General features: G+C 34.9%; 1 protein-coding gene across 1 annotated transcript in view; it reads left to right on the forward strand.

Annotated features, from left to right (window-relative positions):
* The first annotated feature begins 1,937 nt into the window (after window positions 1–1,937).
* Window positions 1,938–18,447, forward strand: part of LOC118156110 — a 24,902-nt gene continuing 8,392 nt past the window's right edge. Inside the window, exons 1-3 of the mRNA XM_035309899.1 lie at window positions 1,938–2,080; window positions 6,508–6,615; window positions 16,397–16,597. Of these exons, the coding sequence (XP_035165790.1) occupies window positions 1,981–2,080; window positions 6,508–6,615; window positions 16,397–16,597 (409 nt within the window). The 5' untranslated portion in view covers window positions 1,938–1,980. The remainder of the gene's footprint in view (window positions 2,081–6,507; window positions 6,616–16,396; window positions 16,598–18,447) is intronic.

Below are 18,447 nucleotides of genomic sequence, written 5' to 3' on the forward strand. Positions count from 1 at the left end.
GAGTTTGATTTGCACTTGAATTCCCTCAAAATGAAAAGTTGCAGATGTGACATTTCAGATGTGGCCCAATTCTACAGTGAAGTAGATTTATCTCTTTAGCTGCTATAAGTTTTTCTAAATAATGAAAATGATTGGAAATATACAAAGTGACATGAGTTTTTCAGCCTTAGATTTATTTTTTTTTTCCCATAATTTAGCACAAAACACTATTGATAACAAAATACCAGTGGCAAGAATGAAATATTGAGTCTCAATATGACAGTGAATTAAAGAAGATATGGTGGAATTGATTACTAAAGAGATTTTATGACAGGCAACTTAAATATAAAACACACAGAGAAGGTTTGGTCCTCTGAGGTAATGTAAGGTTTAGCAATCCTAATCCTAACATAGAAAGAACACAAGTAAGAAAAAATATTGAATGGTGTGAAAGGCTTTAAGATATCTTTGGCCCAACTGATCTGATTTATTGTGTTTTTTTAATAGCTAGCAGAGTCAAGGCCTAGTTCAGGACTGGGGCTATCATGCTCCCTGAAAAAAATACGTAAAGAAAGAAACATTATAATGAGTATCGAAAGATTTAAGTTGAAGCCTAACATAACATGGTTAAATATTCTTGGAGTTAAATCTTTTTCTGTTCAGCAGTTTCTGAAAATATGAGGTTACAGTTTTGGAAAGTCAGACAGTTTCAGTTGTTCAGAAGGCTACTTTCCTTGCATCTTTTCTCCTTTTCCTCCCTTTTCTCTCCCCCCCACCTCCTTCAGCAAGAGGCCAAAGGGGTCATGGGGGGGGTGGGGGGGATTACAAAAGGCACCATTCTCTTTTCTTTTCTTTTCTTTTTTTTTTTTTTTTCATAAAAAGAAAAAAAAATAGTTCATTTTATATAATTTTATATAAAGAAAGGACTCTTCCAAAGAAGCTTGTTACCTAGGTCCCTTATAGTGTTTTATTCCTCACATGCCAGCAGTATATTCAAAGTAGAACTCCAGGGTAACTAGTAAATTATAGTCAATTAATTCATTTTGGATTATTTGGAAGAAGATTCCTAACAAAACTGCCTCAAAAAAAAAAAAAAAAAAAAAAAAAAACAGTGAAACTACTTGTTAAGTTTATGACATTAACCACTCTCCACACCCTCCTTTTAGATTACAGTCTAAAGGCAAGCTCCCGTTTTTGATCCTTTTTGACATAAGGGTGGGGTACAGAACAATAGCAGCAAAGTAAAAATCCTTAGTCTCGCCTGACTAAGCTGGATCAGAGCAGTCTGCAAACAGTTTATTGTGTATTTGCTTTTGCAACTGCTGAGTAGTATTTTCTTCTACCAGTTCCTGCATCTGCTTTTATTACTACAATACAAAAATTGATATAAGAACGTATCATAAATTTTGTGCCTGGGTTATTCCAAGAGAACAGCACCTTTGACCTATTGTTCAAAATAACCTGCCAGCTTCATTAGCTGAGGCACTTCTCAGCATAACAGTATTACCAATGATATAAATATGCTTTACCTTTAATTAGAAGAGAGGGGAGAGGGCAATACACTTCTATGAAGCAATTCTCCAGAATGTGGTAAACTTTGTTCTGAGGTTGCATCTGTAAGCATTTAATAACCCTGTTTATGTGAAATTAGGGCTGAAATTGCATGAAACAGCCCTTGTACCTTTACATGTTTCATCACTACTGGAAATGTAGCAAGAGTATCATATTTCACTTTTTTTTTTTTTTTTTCCCTACTGAAACAAGGAAGTGTGGCATTTGTAAAGTAACTTTCAGGTATATAACATGTATCTTTATATTTTTTCAGTGGTAGTTAAGTCTTGTACAACTTTGTGTTTCATCTAGGAAGTTTTGGTCTCCTATTAATGCAGACGTTAGCCACAGGAAACAGTGAGAAGAAACCTGATCCGTATCTCACATTTTGCTTTCTTCAGGTGTCTTGTTGCCTAGTGAAGCTCTTACATTTTTATAGATTAAATATTTATGCACATAGTGTGGGAGGCTGACAGAAAATACCAGATGTTAACTCTCTCCTCTGTGGAAACATTCACCCTGAGAAACAGACTAATTACAATGGATGAAGGTAATTTTGTTTTTAGGAGATGATGCTTATTTAGTTTTTATTTATTTATTTATGTATTTATAAAGGTTCATTTATGTTATACTATGGCACACAATTTACGAAAGTGAAAGGGGGGAGCCAGGCATCCTTTTTATACTAAAGAAACTTGAGTGTGAACAGGTTGACCTTAGCTGTAAATAGAAGGAAGTAAAGAACCCATTGTTATGAAGATAGTCACAAGTATCATCTACTGTTCTTATGGACATATATCCATATGTGGATGAGTATGCTTTTGAATAAAGCTAATATTTTTTTTTATTTTTTTAAATCCATCTTTCTAAACTAGGAATACTTTTAGGGCTCCTATGTAAAGCTGCTCTGGAATCTACAAATATTTTGTGATTTTTCAGAAAAAAATAAAAAAATAAAAATTCACATCTCAACAAGTCATTGAGTATTATTTCAGCCACTACAAGTGAAAGGCTACATGTCCTCATGGTTATGTACTGTGTCTCTATTGAGGTATATTATTGTTTAAAGAAACAGAACACTAGAAAATGAACAGAAAATATTGTAGAAGGGACTGATTCAAAGGGCAAGACTAACAACAGTGGCTTCTTATGAAGACTGAAAAATGTGTTTCGTAGTCCTAACAATAAAAAAAAGCCATTAAGTTCTTGCTCGGAAAAGTTTGTTAAGAAATCAAAATTCTTCAGTTTGTTCGTAGGACAAGAAGCAATGATCTTAATTCTAAGTGAAAGGACTTTCAGTTGGACAGTGAGTGAAAAACATACTAACTAAAAGGAGATTTAATACAAGATTAGAAAAATGGTTTAAGTATAGTTAGTCCTACTTTATTTTCTATAATGCATCTTATTTAAGAGTATTTTCTTTTTATGTTTGCTCAACTTCTCCTCTTTCTGCTGCTTATTTCTCCCCTGAAATAGTAATTCCATGTTTTCTGGAAAAGAAACAAGCAAACAAAAGAATTGCAAAGAAAATAATTTTACCAGAGGATTTTGTCTCAAAGAAGAGTATGACAACAAAAGAACAAAAAAGTCAATATAAACTTTTTTAATTCTTGTGCTGTTTCTACTAGATTTTTAGGATATGTATCCTAATCATGACATTAAAATTGTCATTAAATAGCATCATTGGCATTAAATCGTAACCTTTATTATTATTTTATGAAATATTTCATAAAATACTATTGTGAGTGTTCAAACTGATTAGTTGACTTTGGGCATTCAGTTTTTTGATACATACTCTGAAGTGACCATATTCTGGGGTTACCAGGTAACTAAGGTTGAGCCTCAAAAATCTTCATCAACTGTCATTTTTAATTTGGGACTTTTATTGAATATTTTTTAATGGGTATAAAAAATGAAAACAGAAGGCAAGATTATGTGAGTTCTTTTCAAGAGTGTGTAATTAAAAATATATGAACATCTATGTCTATAAAGAAAACAGGACTGTTTGCCTTGCCCCACCTTAGGGAGCGGACTGATGAAAAACTTTGTGAGGGAAAGAGGAGGAAGATTTGTGGCTTTTTCTCTGTAACTTGAAGATCTTGTCCATAAGTCATGATGGAACAGTCAGTTCTTATGTAATATTAAAGAACATAGTTGAACCTTTCCCACCTATATTAGTAAAAATATTTTGCTCTCAGATATAAAATACACTTCTCAAGTATTAGGCAATTTAAATGCATTAATAAAATTAAAATTAAAGGAAGATTGCCATGATTCAGAGATGAAGAACACTCCATTCATTAATCAGGCATTGGGATTTGCTTGTGTTCTCAGGAAGATGACTAATAAGTGAGCAAAAACTGGAAGTACATGGAAATATCACATCTAACCAATATGAATGGAATAAATATGAATGTTCATAAATAAACATTAAAATATATGTCATTTGTAAGGAAATCTAGATTCTTAGCTTTAGCCCAGTAACTCTGTGGCATGCAGTCTGAAATATATTTCTTCACTTTGATGTTCAAGAGGAAAATAACCATAACATTGGCAAGAGACCAAAAAAAAAAAACAATAAAATGATTGAATTCAAATATAAAATTTAAATGGCAAATTATTAGTTGTTAACTTCTCTGTATCCTCTTCTTTATGCCAATTTACTTTTATAGGATAATTCAATCATTTTATTGTTAATTTATTAGTAATTTATCTCTACCCTTCTCTCACATCATAAACTCTGAGAATAACAAGTTAAACACCACTGATAGTCAACTCTGTTAGGCAATGCCATTGGGCAAGGCTGTTGCTTAAGGCAGTGTAACCTGAGAATGACAGAGAAAAATATGTGGTTTGACCAGAATGGATAAGCAGAAGTTTGCATAATGCATTTTTGTCTCGAAAAAATCTGGGTAGTAGCTTATAACAACGTAAACAAACCTGTAAAATACTATCAGAAGTTCCTTTTCAATTTACTTTCAGGGGATGAGATGGGATTATAAGAGAGATCCCTCCCATGGAATGAAAACCTATTGATACATGGAGTGTTCAGTTTAGCAATACCAAATATGAATTTATATAATTACCAAGTAACTGGAGTCGTTGTTATAACTGCAGGTTTTAATTCTGTAGAACAAGCTGATATCCATATGTTGCAGTGCTCAGTGAGAAAGAAGTACCATACTAGTTTGTAAAACCACCCACTCCATAGGTAAATATGAGAAGCAGCCACTATTCTATCCATAATCAAGAGAAAAGTCCCCAAATGGCCGTTTCCCAACCACCCAACTATGCTGACTCTTGCAACTACATTCTGGCACTTGACTGCTTGTAGGAGTGATCAGCAGCTGCAATAAAAATGACAATTTCTGCTTTATTGTAAACAACAAAGAAGAACAATGTGGTCTTGATTATCCATGCCCATTTGTTCTGGGCATAGTGAGACCTGTTATTCTGTACCCACATCAAGTTTCGTACCTTATTTTCCAGTTATTAGAGGTGGAAACTGTATTTCTGCTCAAGTCAAAGGAGCAGTCTTTTTCTTTTGCTGTGGTTCTTTTATTAAACCTCATTTAAAAGATATTGCCATCAGTGCTGAAAGTTCTCTCTCCCTGCCCGTCCTCATCTTGCACCAGAACACAGAGGGTGGAGCAGGCTCTGTTTAACTTTTTGATGTACTTATAACATATGTGCCTAACATATGTGCCTGCTTTATAGATTACATTGAAGAGCAGAGAGCCTGAGCATCTGTGAAACAGTCCTGTAGCAAGAAACATGCAAGAATTTTACTCTGACAGACCCTCTACACTAAATTATTAAAACAGTATTTGCTGTATATAACTTATATACTCTTCTGCCAGTGCAGCCAACTTTTTTTTGTTTGTTTGTTTGTTTTTCTTTATTTTATGAGATATTTACTGCTACTTTCTTAAAAATGAATGGGTAAAATTAGAGGTATTACAGACAACACAGGGATGGGACTGTTCCTCAGATTTCTGCTCCTTGGAAATCACAGATTTCAGAAATTACTGTGAATGTTAAAAATCACTTCACAAATTCACTTTCTTGGTGAAAATCACATTCTATATTTTGACATATATGAAGTGTCATGCAATGAAACACATGAGAAATACAATAAGTATTATTTCTTTTCTGTCTTATTTTTCTGCCATATCCTACTGCATTTATTGCACAGAGAAATTATTCTGGGTGGGGTTTATTATAATCAAATAGTAAGATACCAAACTATTTCACTGTACATTATTGATTTAAATATTGCATTTTAAGAGGGAAGGACATATATATATTCCTGGTTGACTTTTCCACCCCTTTGTATCATCCTTTCTCTGATGTCAGGATCACCTCTCAGTAGGATAAGCTGTGTCTTGTGCTCCAGCAGTTCTAAGATATGTAACACACTTTCATAACTTGCAATTTAAATGAATGGCATATTTGATGATTTATAAGGACTCAGAGCCCTGGTCTGGATTGACTCTGAATGTCACCTGAAGCAAAAGAGAACACTCTCTGATTTTGAAAGTACAGGGTCACTTTAGCTGTTTCCCTGTATCTCAGGTGATACAGGGCACAACATTGATAGCACGATTAGCATTATAATAAAAAGATTCATTGGAAATTGCTCTGCAGGGAACCTCTGGAGAAGCAAGCCTAACATCCGTGAGATGGCTTTTACTTTTTATGTCCTAAGAATTTATATTGTATTTTATTTATACTTATTTTAATTTGAAAGGAGTTCAGTTAATTAATGCTGTCAATGTAGTTAGTCTGCATAACACATCCCAAACTGCAGACTGAATACTGAGACATTATAATAAAATTAGTTCCAGGTAGAAAAGAAAAGCACCACTAACCATTGGAATAAAAATGACTGTTTAAGAATATATGATTTTTTGTTTGTTTGTTTCTTTTCCTGTTTTGCATACGTGTTTGTTGTTTGAATTTTACCCTTTTGTTTAGATCAGCACTCATATTGTGAAGAAAGTATCCCACTTTCATTACTATCCTGGTTCTGGAAGAAGAAGGGGAATTTTGCATCTGCTGCTGCTAAAAGTCAAAGCAGAACAGGTAATTTTATCATCTTTAATCTGCATATATTCACACCCCCCCCAAATGTTTAGAAAATCATTAAAAGGAATGTGCCATCCTTTGTGACTGAGTAAATGTGCCCAAGTGTGACTGAGTAAACAGTACGTATCTGATATTTGAAACATTACTGACACAGTCCAAAAAAAAAAGGAAACAAATCTAGACTGTCCTAAATGAACTCCAAGGGTTCAGGCAAATTCTCAACCAAAATTCTTTTATATATATATATTTCAACGTTTGAGTGAGAGGGAAAGAAAAAATAATAATAATAATAATAATAAAAAAAAAGAGCATTACTATAACTTTGACATACCAGTTGTTATTTTCAGACATGACCTTATAATGATACTAGCTGGCATATTGCCATTGCAATAGACCATCTTTGAGACTAGAAGGCTAACAGTGAAACTCATTACTGTTTTTCTTTCTAATGTTTTACCACATACTACAACAGTCCTTGGTACAGTTGGTTTTGTGTGCCAGCCCAAACTTTGTGTGTTATGGCCAGAAAATAGTGTTAGTACTCACTGTGCAGCTTGCTTGGAAAATTATAACACTAGATGAAATAGTATGTGTTTTGGTGACTAAGCCTGTGTTCTTAAAAGCTCAACTTGCAGCAACTAGCCAGCCTAGGTGGGTCCCTAGGGAGTTTTGAGACAGAACAAGAATATACCTGCCACTTATGTGAACATTAATAATAACATTGCAATAGCTTGACAACTGTAAATAACACACTTGTTAAACACATTGCTCCACCTTCCCCTGCGGTTGGTTTGAGAACTAACAATTCAGTCACTTCAGCTGCAGAAAAGTGACTGATCTATGAGGTTGAGATTAGTTTCAAGAGAAAGATATTATACTTCTGTCCATAAGCCATACTACTGTTTCAAAAACAAAACAGAGAAATGTTCATAGGGTTTGCCATTTTGCAAATCTGTGAAACCAAATCTGAATATGTACTAGTAAAGAAACAATACTTGCTTCACTTTTCATTTATTTACCAAAGATGAAAGTCAGGAACTCTGAGGGTTTTTTTGGTGTGACACTGCAGTCAACAGATGTTGACTGTTGAATTGGTTAATTCAAAATATAATCCTCTTTGTTTCGTGGTTAGAAAATTTCATAATTTAAGAAGTATTAGCCATAAGCTTTGTAAAATTCAAAAAGGTTCGCTACATAGGTATCTCAGATATGAGATGCCAAGTGAGAGCTAAGTTAATTCTTTAGGAAACGTAAGCTAAAACACTAATGATCCAAAATCAGGCACTAAAGAAACATATTTTGCTATTTCTTTTCTGGCTTTTTTTTTTTTTTTTTTTCTGTTAAAAAATGAAAACAAAATCACATTACACTTTTGGAACAATGATTCTTGTTATTCTGACTGCTTCTCATATCTGATCCAGAATGAAACCAGGAAGAAAAACTGTGAAATTAGAACTGGATCTCCTGACAAAAATTTCACCAGAAGTTTTCCAAGGAGAGCGTCTGTTTATCAAAATCAGAACTTTGCATGGTGATAGCTGGACATTATCCCCCTGTTTTGACATATTTATGTCACAAACATAATGGAGCTCAGAGGAGACCTAGAACAAAAATTATCAGCACCAAAAATGTAACTATTTCAAAATGCCCATTATTCAAGACAGTTAAGGCAAGCATTTATGTTTTTGTTCTGTTGAAGATTAGGAAGTTGAACCTCAGGTTGTGTTTCAGTAGATCAGCACACACCTACCAACACTTAGCCCTATGACACCCTTCTCTGTTTGGTTCTCATGTTAAAAATTTTAATGCTGTGCTGCTTATCCATGAGCCTTTAACCAGTTTCATTACTATGATGCAGTATATCGTAGTAATATTCAAATTTTCTGAAGTAGGTTTCAATAACATAATACATGCATAGGCCTGAGGCATATTCTCATGACTGTTGCTTGTATTTCCATATTATGGGGCAACCAAGCTATCTGAGGTTTGGCTTGCCAGTACTTTTCTGTATTGCTTACTATCAATAAGTAATAATAATAATATTAATAAAATAATAACCACATGAGGATGACCTGTATACATTTTGCATCAAATTAAGCTACTCTTACCTCAGGGAAACTGCAGACCTCCCTAGCATTATATACTCTATCTAACCACTAAGCCTCTATGCTTTTAAATCAAAACTTATTTCAGTGATTCTGTTGGGATGCAACATCTCTAGGCATGAAGCTCCCATTTCACAAGGCCTGATCATGTGAAATATTCACTTCTATCAAGATTCTGAGCATAACATCATTTGAAGTGGGTTGCTTTGGTGTGCCTCTAATTATACTAGAAATGGTCATCTCATCCTGACTTTTTCTGTCTGTAAGTTAGTAAGTCAAATACAAAGATTGGATTTCCATACACCAATTTTTTTTTATATTTTATTTTATTTTATTTTTACTTGAAATCTATAAATATATTGCACAATTCAATAGACAATGGAAGGATCTGAGAGAATGACTTTTTTTTTTTTTTTTTTTTTTTTCCTGCGAGCTAAATTTTCCTGTAGAGGATTGGAAAAAAAATCCTGAAAATTGAAGCAGATAGTGACATAAAGATACATTCATAAATATTCAAGTCAATGGTGATGATGGCATTTTTCTCAATACATAACAGTATGCCTTGTGATAATATAGACAATTAAAATCATATTAACCATTGCATCCGGACTTTTTGACTACCCTCTAATAAATTATTAGTTTTTATATTTATTGTACAAGGAAAATAAAAGAAAACATTTTAAATGATTAATATTAAAGATATCAGTCTTTTCTGGATGATGCTTTGACCTTGGAAGAACCATTTCTAAACCATTTCTATCTTCCGTCAGACCATAGTTGCAAGTGGTTAGATATGGTCAGAATACATAAGTCTCTGTTTATATTACACTGCTGTAAGAGAGTGATTTAATGGCAAACATCCTAATACAGGCCAAAAAGAGATTTCCACCTTCCAGATTTCCATCTTTTTTTTTTTTTTTTTTTTTTTTTTTTCCAAATTTTCCCTTCTTCTGTCTCACAAAAGGAAGTGGTTAATGAGACAGTTAGAAAACATGAAGGTCTCCTCTTCAGAATTTTAATCATTTTTAGCTGTAAGATTTTGATCCTATAATAACTATATCAATAGCAACAATGACAGCAATAAGGAGAGATTTGAAATAAAGAGGATTCATGTGCGTGTGTGCATTTGCCATGTTTTACTTTTGGTAGAATGAAAGGACTACATTTTTTTCTCTTACTTTCATTTGGACTGATTACTATTATCTTAGAATTTCTCCAAAACATACTTTCTGTATCTTTTCTTCAATACCTAAGGGTAGTTGAATGGTTGCACTTGGAAAAGAAAACAAACAAACAAACAAACAAACAAACACCTCAATATTGGGCAATCAACATGATATTAAAATCCTGTACCCAAACCGTACTGGTACCTGGAATGCTGTATTAAAAACACAATTCAAATTCCTCTACTTTAACAAAAAAAAAGAATCATGAGCAACTTGCTTGTCATTAGGTTTTCTTTTCCTTTTGGTAGAATATTCCCGTAACCATAATCACAACACTTATGCCTGTCATCTAATACTACTAAAGATGCAAAACATAAGGCATATTTCATGACTGCAAAGAAAAGCAGTGCCAGACCATTTGTTTTCATTCTGAGACCTCCTGAAGCATTCTCTTTGTATTATGACACACATTATGACACATCTGCATTGTCTTTTTTCTTTCTGTCTATTTTCAGGAGGGACTTGTTATGAGAAAAGAGGAAACCAAGAGTTAAGTTCAATGGCATTTTTAAAGTTTTACTTTGTTTTGATCACTTCAAAATGCACATTCTGTTATGCAAATACTTTTGCATCACCATGAAAATGTGTATTTTTATACAATAAAATAATAATTTAATAGTGGTAAAATAGTATCATGCTTTTCCATGCTGGTATGCCTTTATATCTCTATTATTTTAGGAAGAAACATCTCTGACACTGTAAAAATGAGATAAAAGCTATGAGACTTCCAGGTTACATCCCCCAGAATAAGTAGTCCTTTTCAACTTAGTTTTTCCTCTCCAAGCAGTATTATAAAGATGCTTCTCCTTCTGTCTTGTCTGTCTTTCAGAATTGCTACCAGCCACTTTTATAAAAAGAAAATATCCCCTTGTAACAAAGCAGTCTGTGCTCATGAATGCTTAAAAAGAAGGTCAATGTAGCAAAAAGGTAGTCAAGTAGAGATACGTGTGGGATGTCATAAAGTTGCAAGATAGAACTCAGAATTTATAGAGATAACTCCTAGATGTTAATTTTTATTGCAGTTGGCATGAAAGAACACACAAGTAGCATGTGACAGGGAACCAAGAACTTGAAGCTACAACTATATCTGAAGTATACTGTGATTTCTTAAGCATAAAGTATCACTGCGGTTTAGCCAAGCTATAAATCAAGAGTGCAAAGGTTGCTATTTTAAAATATACTTTTTAGTTGAGCGAGAGAGAGAACCAATCAAAGAAACAAGCTCTCTGTCCTTCCCTGGCATATGTTTTGAAGTATAAAATAAGATGTCATCTAAATCAAGAAGACATATTTCTCAGCATGGCCTGAGATCTAGGTCCCTCAACAATCCCAGGGGGGATGTGGTGTAGCCACAGGCAGTTCTTCCCTTTCCTTCCTGCAATAGCTGTTTATGCAGCAAAGATGGTTATCTCCCTCTTTGTATAAAGCTCATATTTGTCTGGTACGAAAGTGGGAAGCGCGCTCAGCTTAGATGCGACCTTGCAGAATCACTGTGAAATACAGCAGCCCCTTTGCTAGGGCAGCAGTAGATACTACAGCTTCATGGGGAGCTAGGTTTGTTTCCAACTTGCAGAGGGACTGAGAGTTAATGGCTAGCAAATCTTCTGTCCCTCCCTTGAATCCCCAAATAAGGTGGCTAATTCTCTGACTTTTTTTTTTTTTTTTTTTTTTTTTTCAGTTTTAGTGAATTTTCATGGCTTTCAAAGAACATCTGCAATTATCCTCTCTGTTCACTGAAAGCTAAGTGACCAGAGTTTCCTCATCTTCCAACATTTGTTTATTCTTTAACTCCAGCTGAATTCATAAGCTTGGCATCATGAGGCTTTACTTGACCCCTCAAATGTAGAGGAGATAGGCTTTAACCTTTTAATGTTCTGCCAGTAAGGAATTCTATTCACTAACACCCATCCAAAACAAAATAGTAAATATATATATATATATATATAAATCATAGTAATAATAATAAATTAACCTCCTGACTTCTGTGCTATCTGTCTCTGGAAGGTAGCAAACTGACTTGAAGAAGATTTCCATTTGCAGGACCTAGAAATTTACAGCCTAATATTCTTGGTTCCTGCAGAAGACAAACTAGTAGAAGCTACAAGACTGAAATAAAAGGTGGATAGGTAGATAAAGGATGCAAAAGAGATCAGTATGCATAGATCAAATTAAATAAGTGCTTGTACCTTTTCTATTGGTTTTGTTCCAACCTTTTTAATAAGAAATTGGGAAAGATAGAATAACACTTTTCTGATAATGCCTCTGTTTACATGCATTTGTTTTCCACACAGACAGCAAAAGCTGCACATTTACTCTTCAGTGTGCTGATTAGGAATGTGAGAACATCCTTAGTTTCTCATCAATTGTTTAGCAGTGGTATATACAAGGAGACAACAACCAACTAACACTTAGGAGAAAGAGTGATAAGAGTATTGTGTGCTAAATTTCCACAGAAGGAAAACATGTAGAAAGTTCTTGTACTCTGAGAGGAACTAAAATGATGTCCTTCTAAAGCACCAAAATAATCTTGGTCAGGGAACCAGCATAATAAGGCATTTAAAGCTGAGATCCAATTTGGGGGGTGAGAGTGAAGTAAAAGCTACGTAAAAGTTAACTTTTTTAACAGAAAACAATCTATTCAGGTTGTACCCTAAGGAACCTGTTTGCCTGCATTTCTGAAATCACATCTTAAGCAATTCTAAGCAGAAATAGATAATCTATCAGGGAAGGAAGAAATAGTAAAATGTAGTTTTGTAAGATGATTCTGTCCCCCTACCTAATTCCAAAGCTATGTCTAAAATACTACAAAGAAATGAACAGATGTTACATAAAACTCCAGACTACTTCCAACATTGTATTATCAGTTATTATATGCACCATTACTATACAGATGAAGCAGGCATTTTCTCACGATTTAAATTTTCTGCTCTGTGAAAGCAAGCTTGGACATTTCTTTGAGAAAAAGTCTTTGGCAGAATTCTCTGCTTACAAAGAGAAGATTGCAATAAAGTCCATTATCAGAAAAACTATGTGGTTTTGTATATAGTTTGGATGGTGAGGTTCTTTTCAAGTAAAAAAAAAAAAAAAAAAAAAAATCTAATGAAGATTTTACAGTCTTTAAAAATAATTAATTAATTAATATTTGTACTAGACAACTCCTTGAATTATGGAAGCACTTGCATTTAGACAACTTGCATTAAGTTCAACAAGGCCAAGTGCCGGGTCCTGCACCTGGGCCACAACAACCCCAAACAGAGCTACAGGCTGGGAGATGTGTGGTTAGAAAGCTGCCTGGCAGAGAAGGACCTGGGAGTATTGGTTGACAGTCAGCTGAATATGAGCCAGTAGTGTGCTCAGGCGGCCAAGAAGGCCAGCAGCATCCTGGCTTGCATAAGAAACAGCGTGGCCAGCAGGTCCAGGGAAGTGATTGTCCCCTTGTACTCGGCTCTGGTGAGGCCGCACCTCGAGTACTGCGTTCAGTTTTGGGCCCCTCACTACAAGAAGGACATGGAGGTGCTTGAGCGAGTCCAGAGAAGGACAATGAAGCTGGTGAGGGGTCTGGAGAACAAGTCTTACGAGGAGCAGCTGGGGGAGCTGGGACTGTTCAGCCTGGAGAAAAGGAGGCTCAGGGGCGACCTTATCGCACTCCACAGGTACCCTGAAGGAGGCTGTAGCGAGGTGGGGGTTGGTCTGTTCTCCCACATGCCTGGTGACAGGACGAGGGGGAATGGTCTAAAGTTGCACCAGGGGAGGTTTAGGTTGGATATTAGGAAGAACTTCTTTCCTGAAAGGGTTGTTAGTGTCACTGGAATAGGCTGTCCAGGGAAGTGGTTGAGTCACCATCCCTGGAGGTCTTTAAAAGACATTTAGATGTAGAGCTTAGGGATATGGTTTAGTGGAGGATTTGTTAGCGTTAGGTCAGAGGTTGAACTCGGTGATCTTGGAGGTCTCTTCCAACCTAGACTATTCTGTGATTCTGTGATTCTGTGATAGACTGAGTTCTGATCATGAGATAAACTGTCCTGTGTACTAGTTTCATTGAATTGCAGACTAGTTAGCCTGGTCATAAAGTGTGGATTTTTATCCCATCAAAATAGGCAGCATCCTTACTGCAAGAATGAAAAAAAGAGAATCAAAACTCTTTAGATGTAGTCTTTTCCTTCTAAATCAGTGTTATTTGAGGTACAGAGATGATACTGAAGACGAATATAGGTAAATTTTTTTATAGTGTAATTCTTATAATTATTAACAAGGACAGTGAAAAAAATATTAGTATCCTTACCACAGTAAGAATCAAGCAGGTGACATTTCTCACTTTACAGAAACAACTCTCTTAAAACTGGATGCTGTACTCAAAAACTGTTCTCATCTTTAATCTTATCTTAAAACTTATTTATAAGTATTTCTCTGGTGTTTCCATTAGTGTTTTCTACAGCAATTCTTTTTATGTGGGAGAGTGCTTCTTTCTTTTTCTCAGTACCATCAAAAAATACTGTATTCACTGTAGCCTTCATCAAACTTTCCTATATAGATAGCACTAGAGCTTATGTAAGCTTCCTCTCCTGGTCAAAGCTTTTATGCCTTAGCTTTTGTTTTGCCTTTTTTTTTTTTTTTTTTTTTTTTTTTTTTAATGTATATAAGGTTAATAGCTTAATACCTTTATCTTGCATAAAAAGAAATGCACTCATTCCAGTGCCAGTAAATTGTTATTTTTAATAATTATTTATCTCCCACCCTAGTGTTACCTACATTACAGATTTCTTGAAAGCTGTCCTGGTTTTGGTTGGAATAGTCAACTTTCTTCATAGTATCTCATATGTTATTTGGATTTGTGATCAAAACAGTGTTGATAATGCACAGATGTTTTAGTTGTTACTGAGTAGTGATTACACAGAGTTGAATTCTTCTCTATTTCTCACACTGCCACCGCAGTAAGGGGGCTGAGATTCCACAAGAAGCCGGGGGGTGAACAGAGCCAGGACAGCTGACCCAAACAGACTAAAAGAATATTCCATATCATGTGATGTCTAGCTCAGCAGTAACAGCTAAATGAAGCAGCAAGGGAATGTTTGGAGTTATGGCATCTGTCTTCTCAAGTAACAATTTTGTGCGATGGAGCCCTGCTTTTCTGGAAATGGTAAAATATCTGCCTGCCTATGGGAAGTTAGGAATAATTTTCCTCTTTTTGCTTTACCTGCATGCACAACTTCACATTGCCTATTACATTGTCTTTACCTCCATCCACAAGTTTTCTAACTTTTGCCCTTTTGATTCTCTCCCCATTCAACTGGAGGGCAGGGAGGGGGAGAATGTATCTTTGTGGTGCTCAGTTGCCTACTGTGCTTAATCTACATCATAAAAGAGTAACTGTATAGGAACATATTCATGTGCTGTTTCTTGGCTAGTGCTTGTGAGCAAAATGACTGGACAAACATAAAAAAATACTGCTGACTGGTGATTGTGGGTGGAAGGATAAGTGAAATAAGTCAGATATTTGTTATACTGTGATCATTCTCATTACATATTAACTGAATTATCTTGAGTTGTTGGTGTGCCCAAAATCATCAGAAAAAGTAATCACTACCAGAATACAACAGAACCTTTTTAAAAGTTTTTAAAGACATTAAGCTTTTTAATACCATGTTGACAAGCAGCAAGAAAATGACAATGTTGAGATCCATAGCTATATAGCAGGATACTCTGTAATGAAATGAGTTCATTTAAACTTATATCCACTTATATTCTCATTTCTGCATGCGTTTTGAGTGTTTCCTGAAAAGTTTATCTTTCATACTTCAGATTCAGAATCAGTTACTTATTTTCTTCTTAACATTTTTTATGTGTAGCTGTTCTATACACCATGAAGAGATAGAAAACAACAACTACAACAACAACAAATACATGTCGTTCCCTACATAACTTGTGAGACAAGCACAGGAAAAAAAAAAAAAAAAAAAAATCCATAGGTTATTTCAGTATGCATGGAAGAAAAGAAAGTCTGTGTGCTGTTCTGCTTGGGTGGAAGTTGCGTGAGACTAGGGTAGGTTTTATTCAGTATAGAAGATGGTGAATTCTGGAATATTCATTTCATGGAGCTTGATATGTTTGTCAGTTTAACCTTTAACAGCTAAATCTGACAGTCAAACCAAAATTAAGTCACCAAATTGAGCTAGATTTCAAATGAGACAGAAAGACAAAACCTAAAACTATATGTTTGCTCTGCACTAAAAAAAAAAAAAAATCCACTAAAACTCCACCAAAAAAAAAAAAATCACCCAAGTTCACTGCTAAACCAATTGACACTTTATAGTATTTTTATCCTAAACTCAATGTGGAATGCGATCTTACAAAACTGTTTTTGTTTTGTGATATCAGCTCTTCAGGCTCTTAGCAGAATACCTCCTCCTAGTGTTTTATTGTCAACAATCACTTCACTTGTTTTTCCAGATGCATGGGTACGAACAGTTACCCCTTCATGCTCTTGTGTTCCTGAAGGTTCAGTAAGAAGTGATCCTGAACCTAAACCACAGACCACCATTCACTCATCTGTTCCTCTACCAGGCAGCGTTATGGATTTTTCAGGGGAGATACAAGAACATCCTTCATGTGTGATTAAAAGTGTAATGCTTGAAGAGACACCTGAGCAGGGTGAGCAACACTTTTTGACTTTCAGATTGAGAGCATACTGTTTTCCACAAAAGGGCAGACTGATACTCCATTACCGTATTGTAGTCTCTTAACAGCAGAACTGAATAAATGTTATAACTCATCTTGCATGATCAGTGACGGCACAGAATGAATATGGGTGAGTGTGAGTATGGTCTAGATGTGAAAAGTTTATCTCTTGATACATCATATAAGTAATGGAACTTGTCCTCATATACAGTAGATACCTATTGGCCCATTAAAACTACAGTTAGAAGAACAGAACTAAATGTATTATGTGTTTTGTATCTGTAACTTCTACAAACAACAAGGTGTGTAACTTACCTGACTCTCTAAAAACTATCAAAAAAAAAAAAAAAACAGTTGCAGTTATTCAGAAAAAAACATCTGCCTAGTCTGTGCCATATAGACTATGACAGCTATGGTTAAATGTTTGGGAATATCATGTATAAAATTACCCAGCTAATGTGTAAAAATAAAGCTTTTTTTTTTCTTTTTCTTTTTTTTTTTTTTTTTTTTTGCCAAAGAATAAACAACAAGAACTGAGATTTTCCTTTGAGGAAGGTAAATATTATACCTAGAGATAGAGATATCACAGAGTTTTGTGTGATTTGAAGCACAAAAATGTTGTGAAAATGTATATTCAGCAGTATTGGAAGTCTTTAGCTAAGCTAAAGAGAGGAGCCACATAAAAGACTGATTTTTAGCATTCATGAGTTAACTTGTGGGAGTTCCCCAAGGACTACTGTAGGCTGAAGAGGAACTTTGCAGTCATTTCAGCAAATGCTATAGCAAACTCCTATTTTTTTTTATTATTATTATTATTTTTTTTTCCATTAGGAAACAATCCAGTATATCTGATTTCCATTAAGGTTTTTAAGATTAACCTTTATGCTAGGCAGTAAGATAGAACCTAGTCTTGGCCTGCAACCACTGATGTTCTAGTGGTTGATTTTGCCAAAAGTAGGATTATGCAAAGTGGGGTGCTTTTTCAAGAATAGCTATGGTTTCAGGTAGTCCAGTGTGGTTCAAAGAAAGCCAAATATGAATCAAAATATAGATCTGATATCTCAAAGTCCTTTCAGAAGTAATTATTCTCTATATAATTTGACATGCACATTCTATATTGACATAATTCACAGAATAGAACCTTATATATATATATATACTTAATGATGTATATAAAATATAGTGATGTGATTAATGAGTTTAAGAATAACTTGAGCTAAGGGTAGCTTAACTAAGCTTAGCTTCTTCTCCACACATTTATACAGTTACATATTTTACTATCATCAAAACCAGGCTTTGGAAAACAAGACTTTAATGCTTGTATGGGAATAGCACCTGGTGATTCCACCTAGAACTGGGAAGCTGAATAAACTATAAACAGTACATTCAGTAACATTATGCTCAAAATAAAGTGAAGAGACATATTTGATTGTAAAAAATAAAAATAAAAAATCACTCTACTAGAGGTGAATGAATCTAAATTTCATCATTGACCAAAAATCCTTACTTTCTGATAATTCTTTCACCCTATTTAAATAGTCTAAAGACTCCTTTCAGATGCTATTCTCATTTTTACACCACTTGGAGATGAACACTTGGAGATGATGCTCATGCTCGTGTTGTTTTTTTTTGAGTTTGGTTTTCTCTCAGAAGGAGCTTTGCATGCATGTATGTATATGTATATCTCCTCCAATAATGTGCTTACTCACACACACATGGAATCACAGAATGGTCAAGGTTGGAAGGGACTTCTGAAGATTATGTAGTCGTCCCCTCCTCAGAGCACCCCCCTCCCCCCCCCCGCCGAGCAGGGTCACCCAGAG

The sequence above is a fragment of the Oxyura jamaicensis genome, chromosome Z (assembly GCF_011077185.1).
Source record: "Oxyura jamaicensis isolate SHBP4307 breed ruddy duck chromosome Z, BPBGC_Ojam_1.0, whole genome shotgun sequence".
Lineage (NCBI taxonomy): Eukaryota > Metazoa > Chordata > Aves > Anseriformes > Anatidae > Oxyura > Oxyura jamaicensis.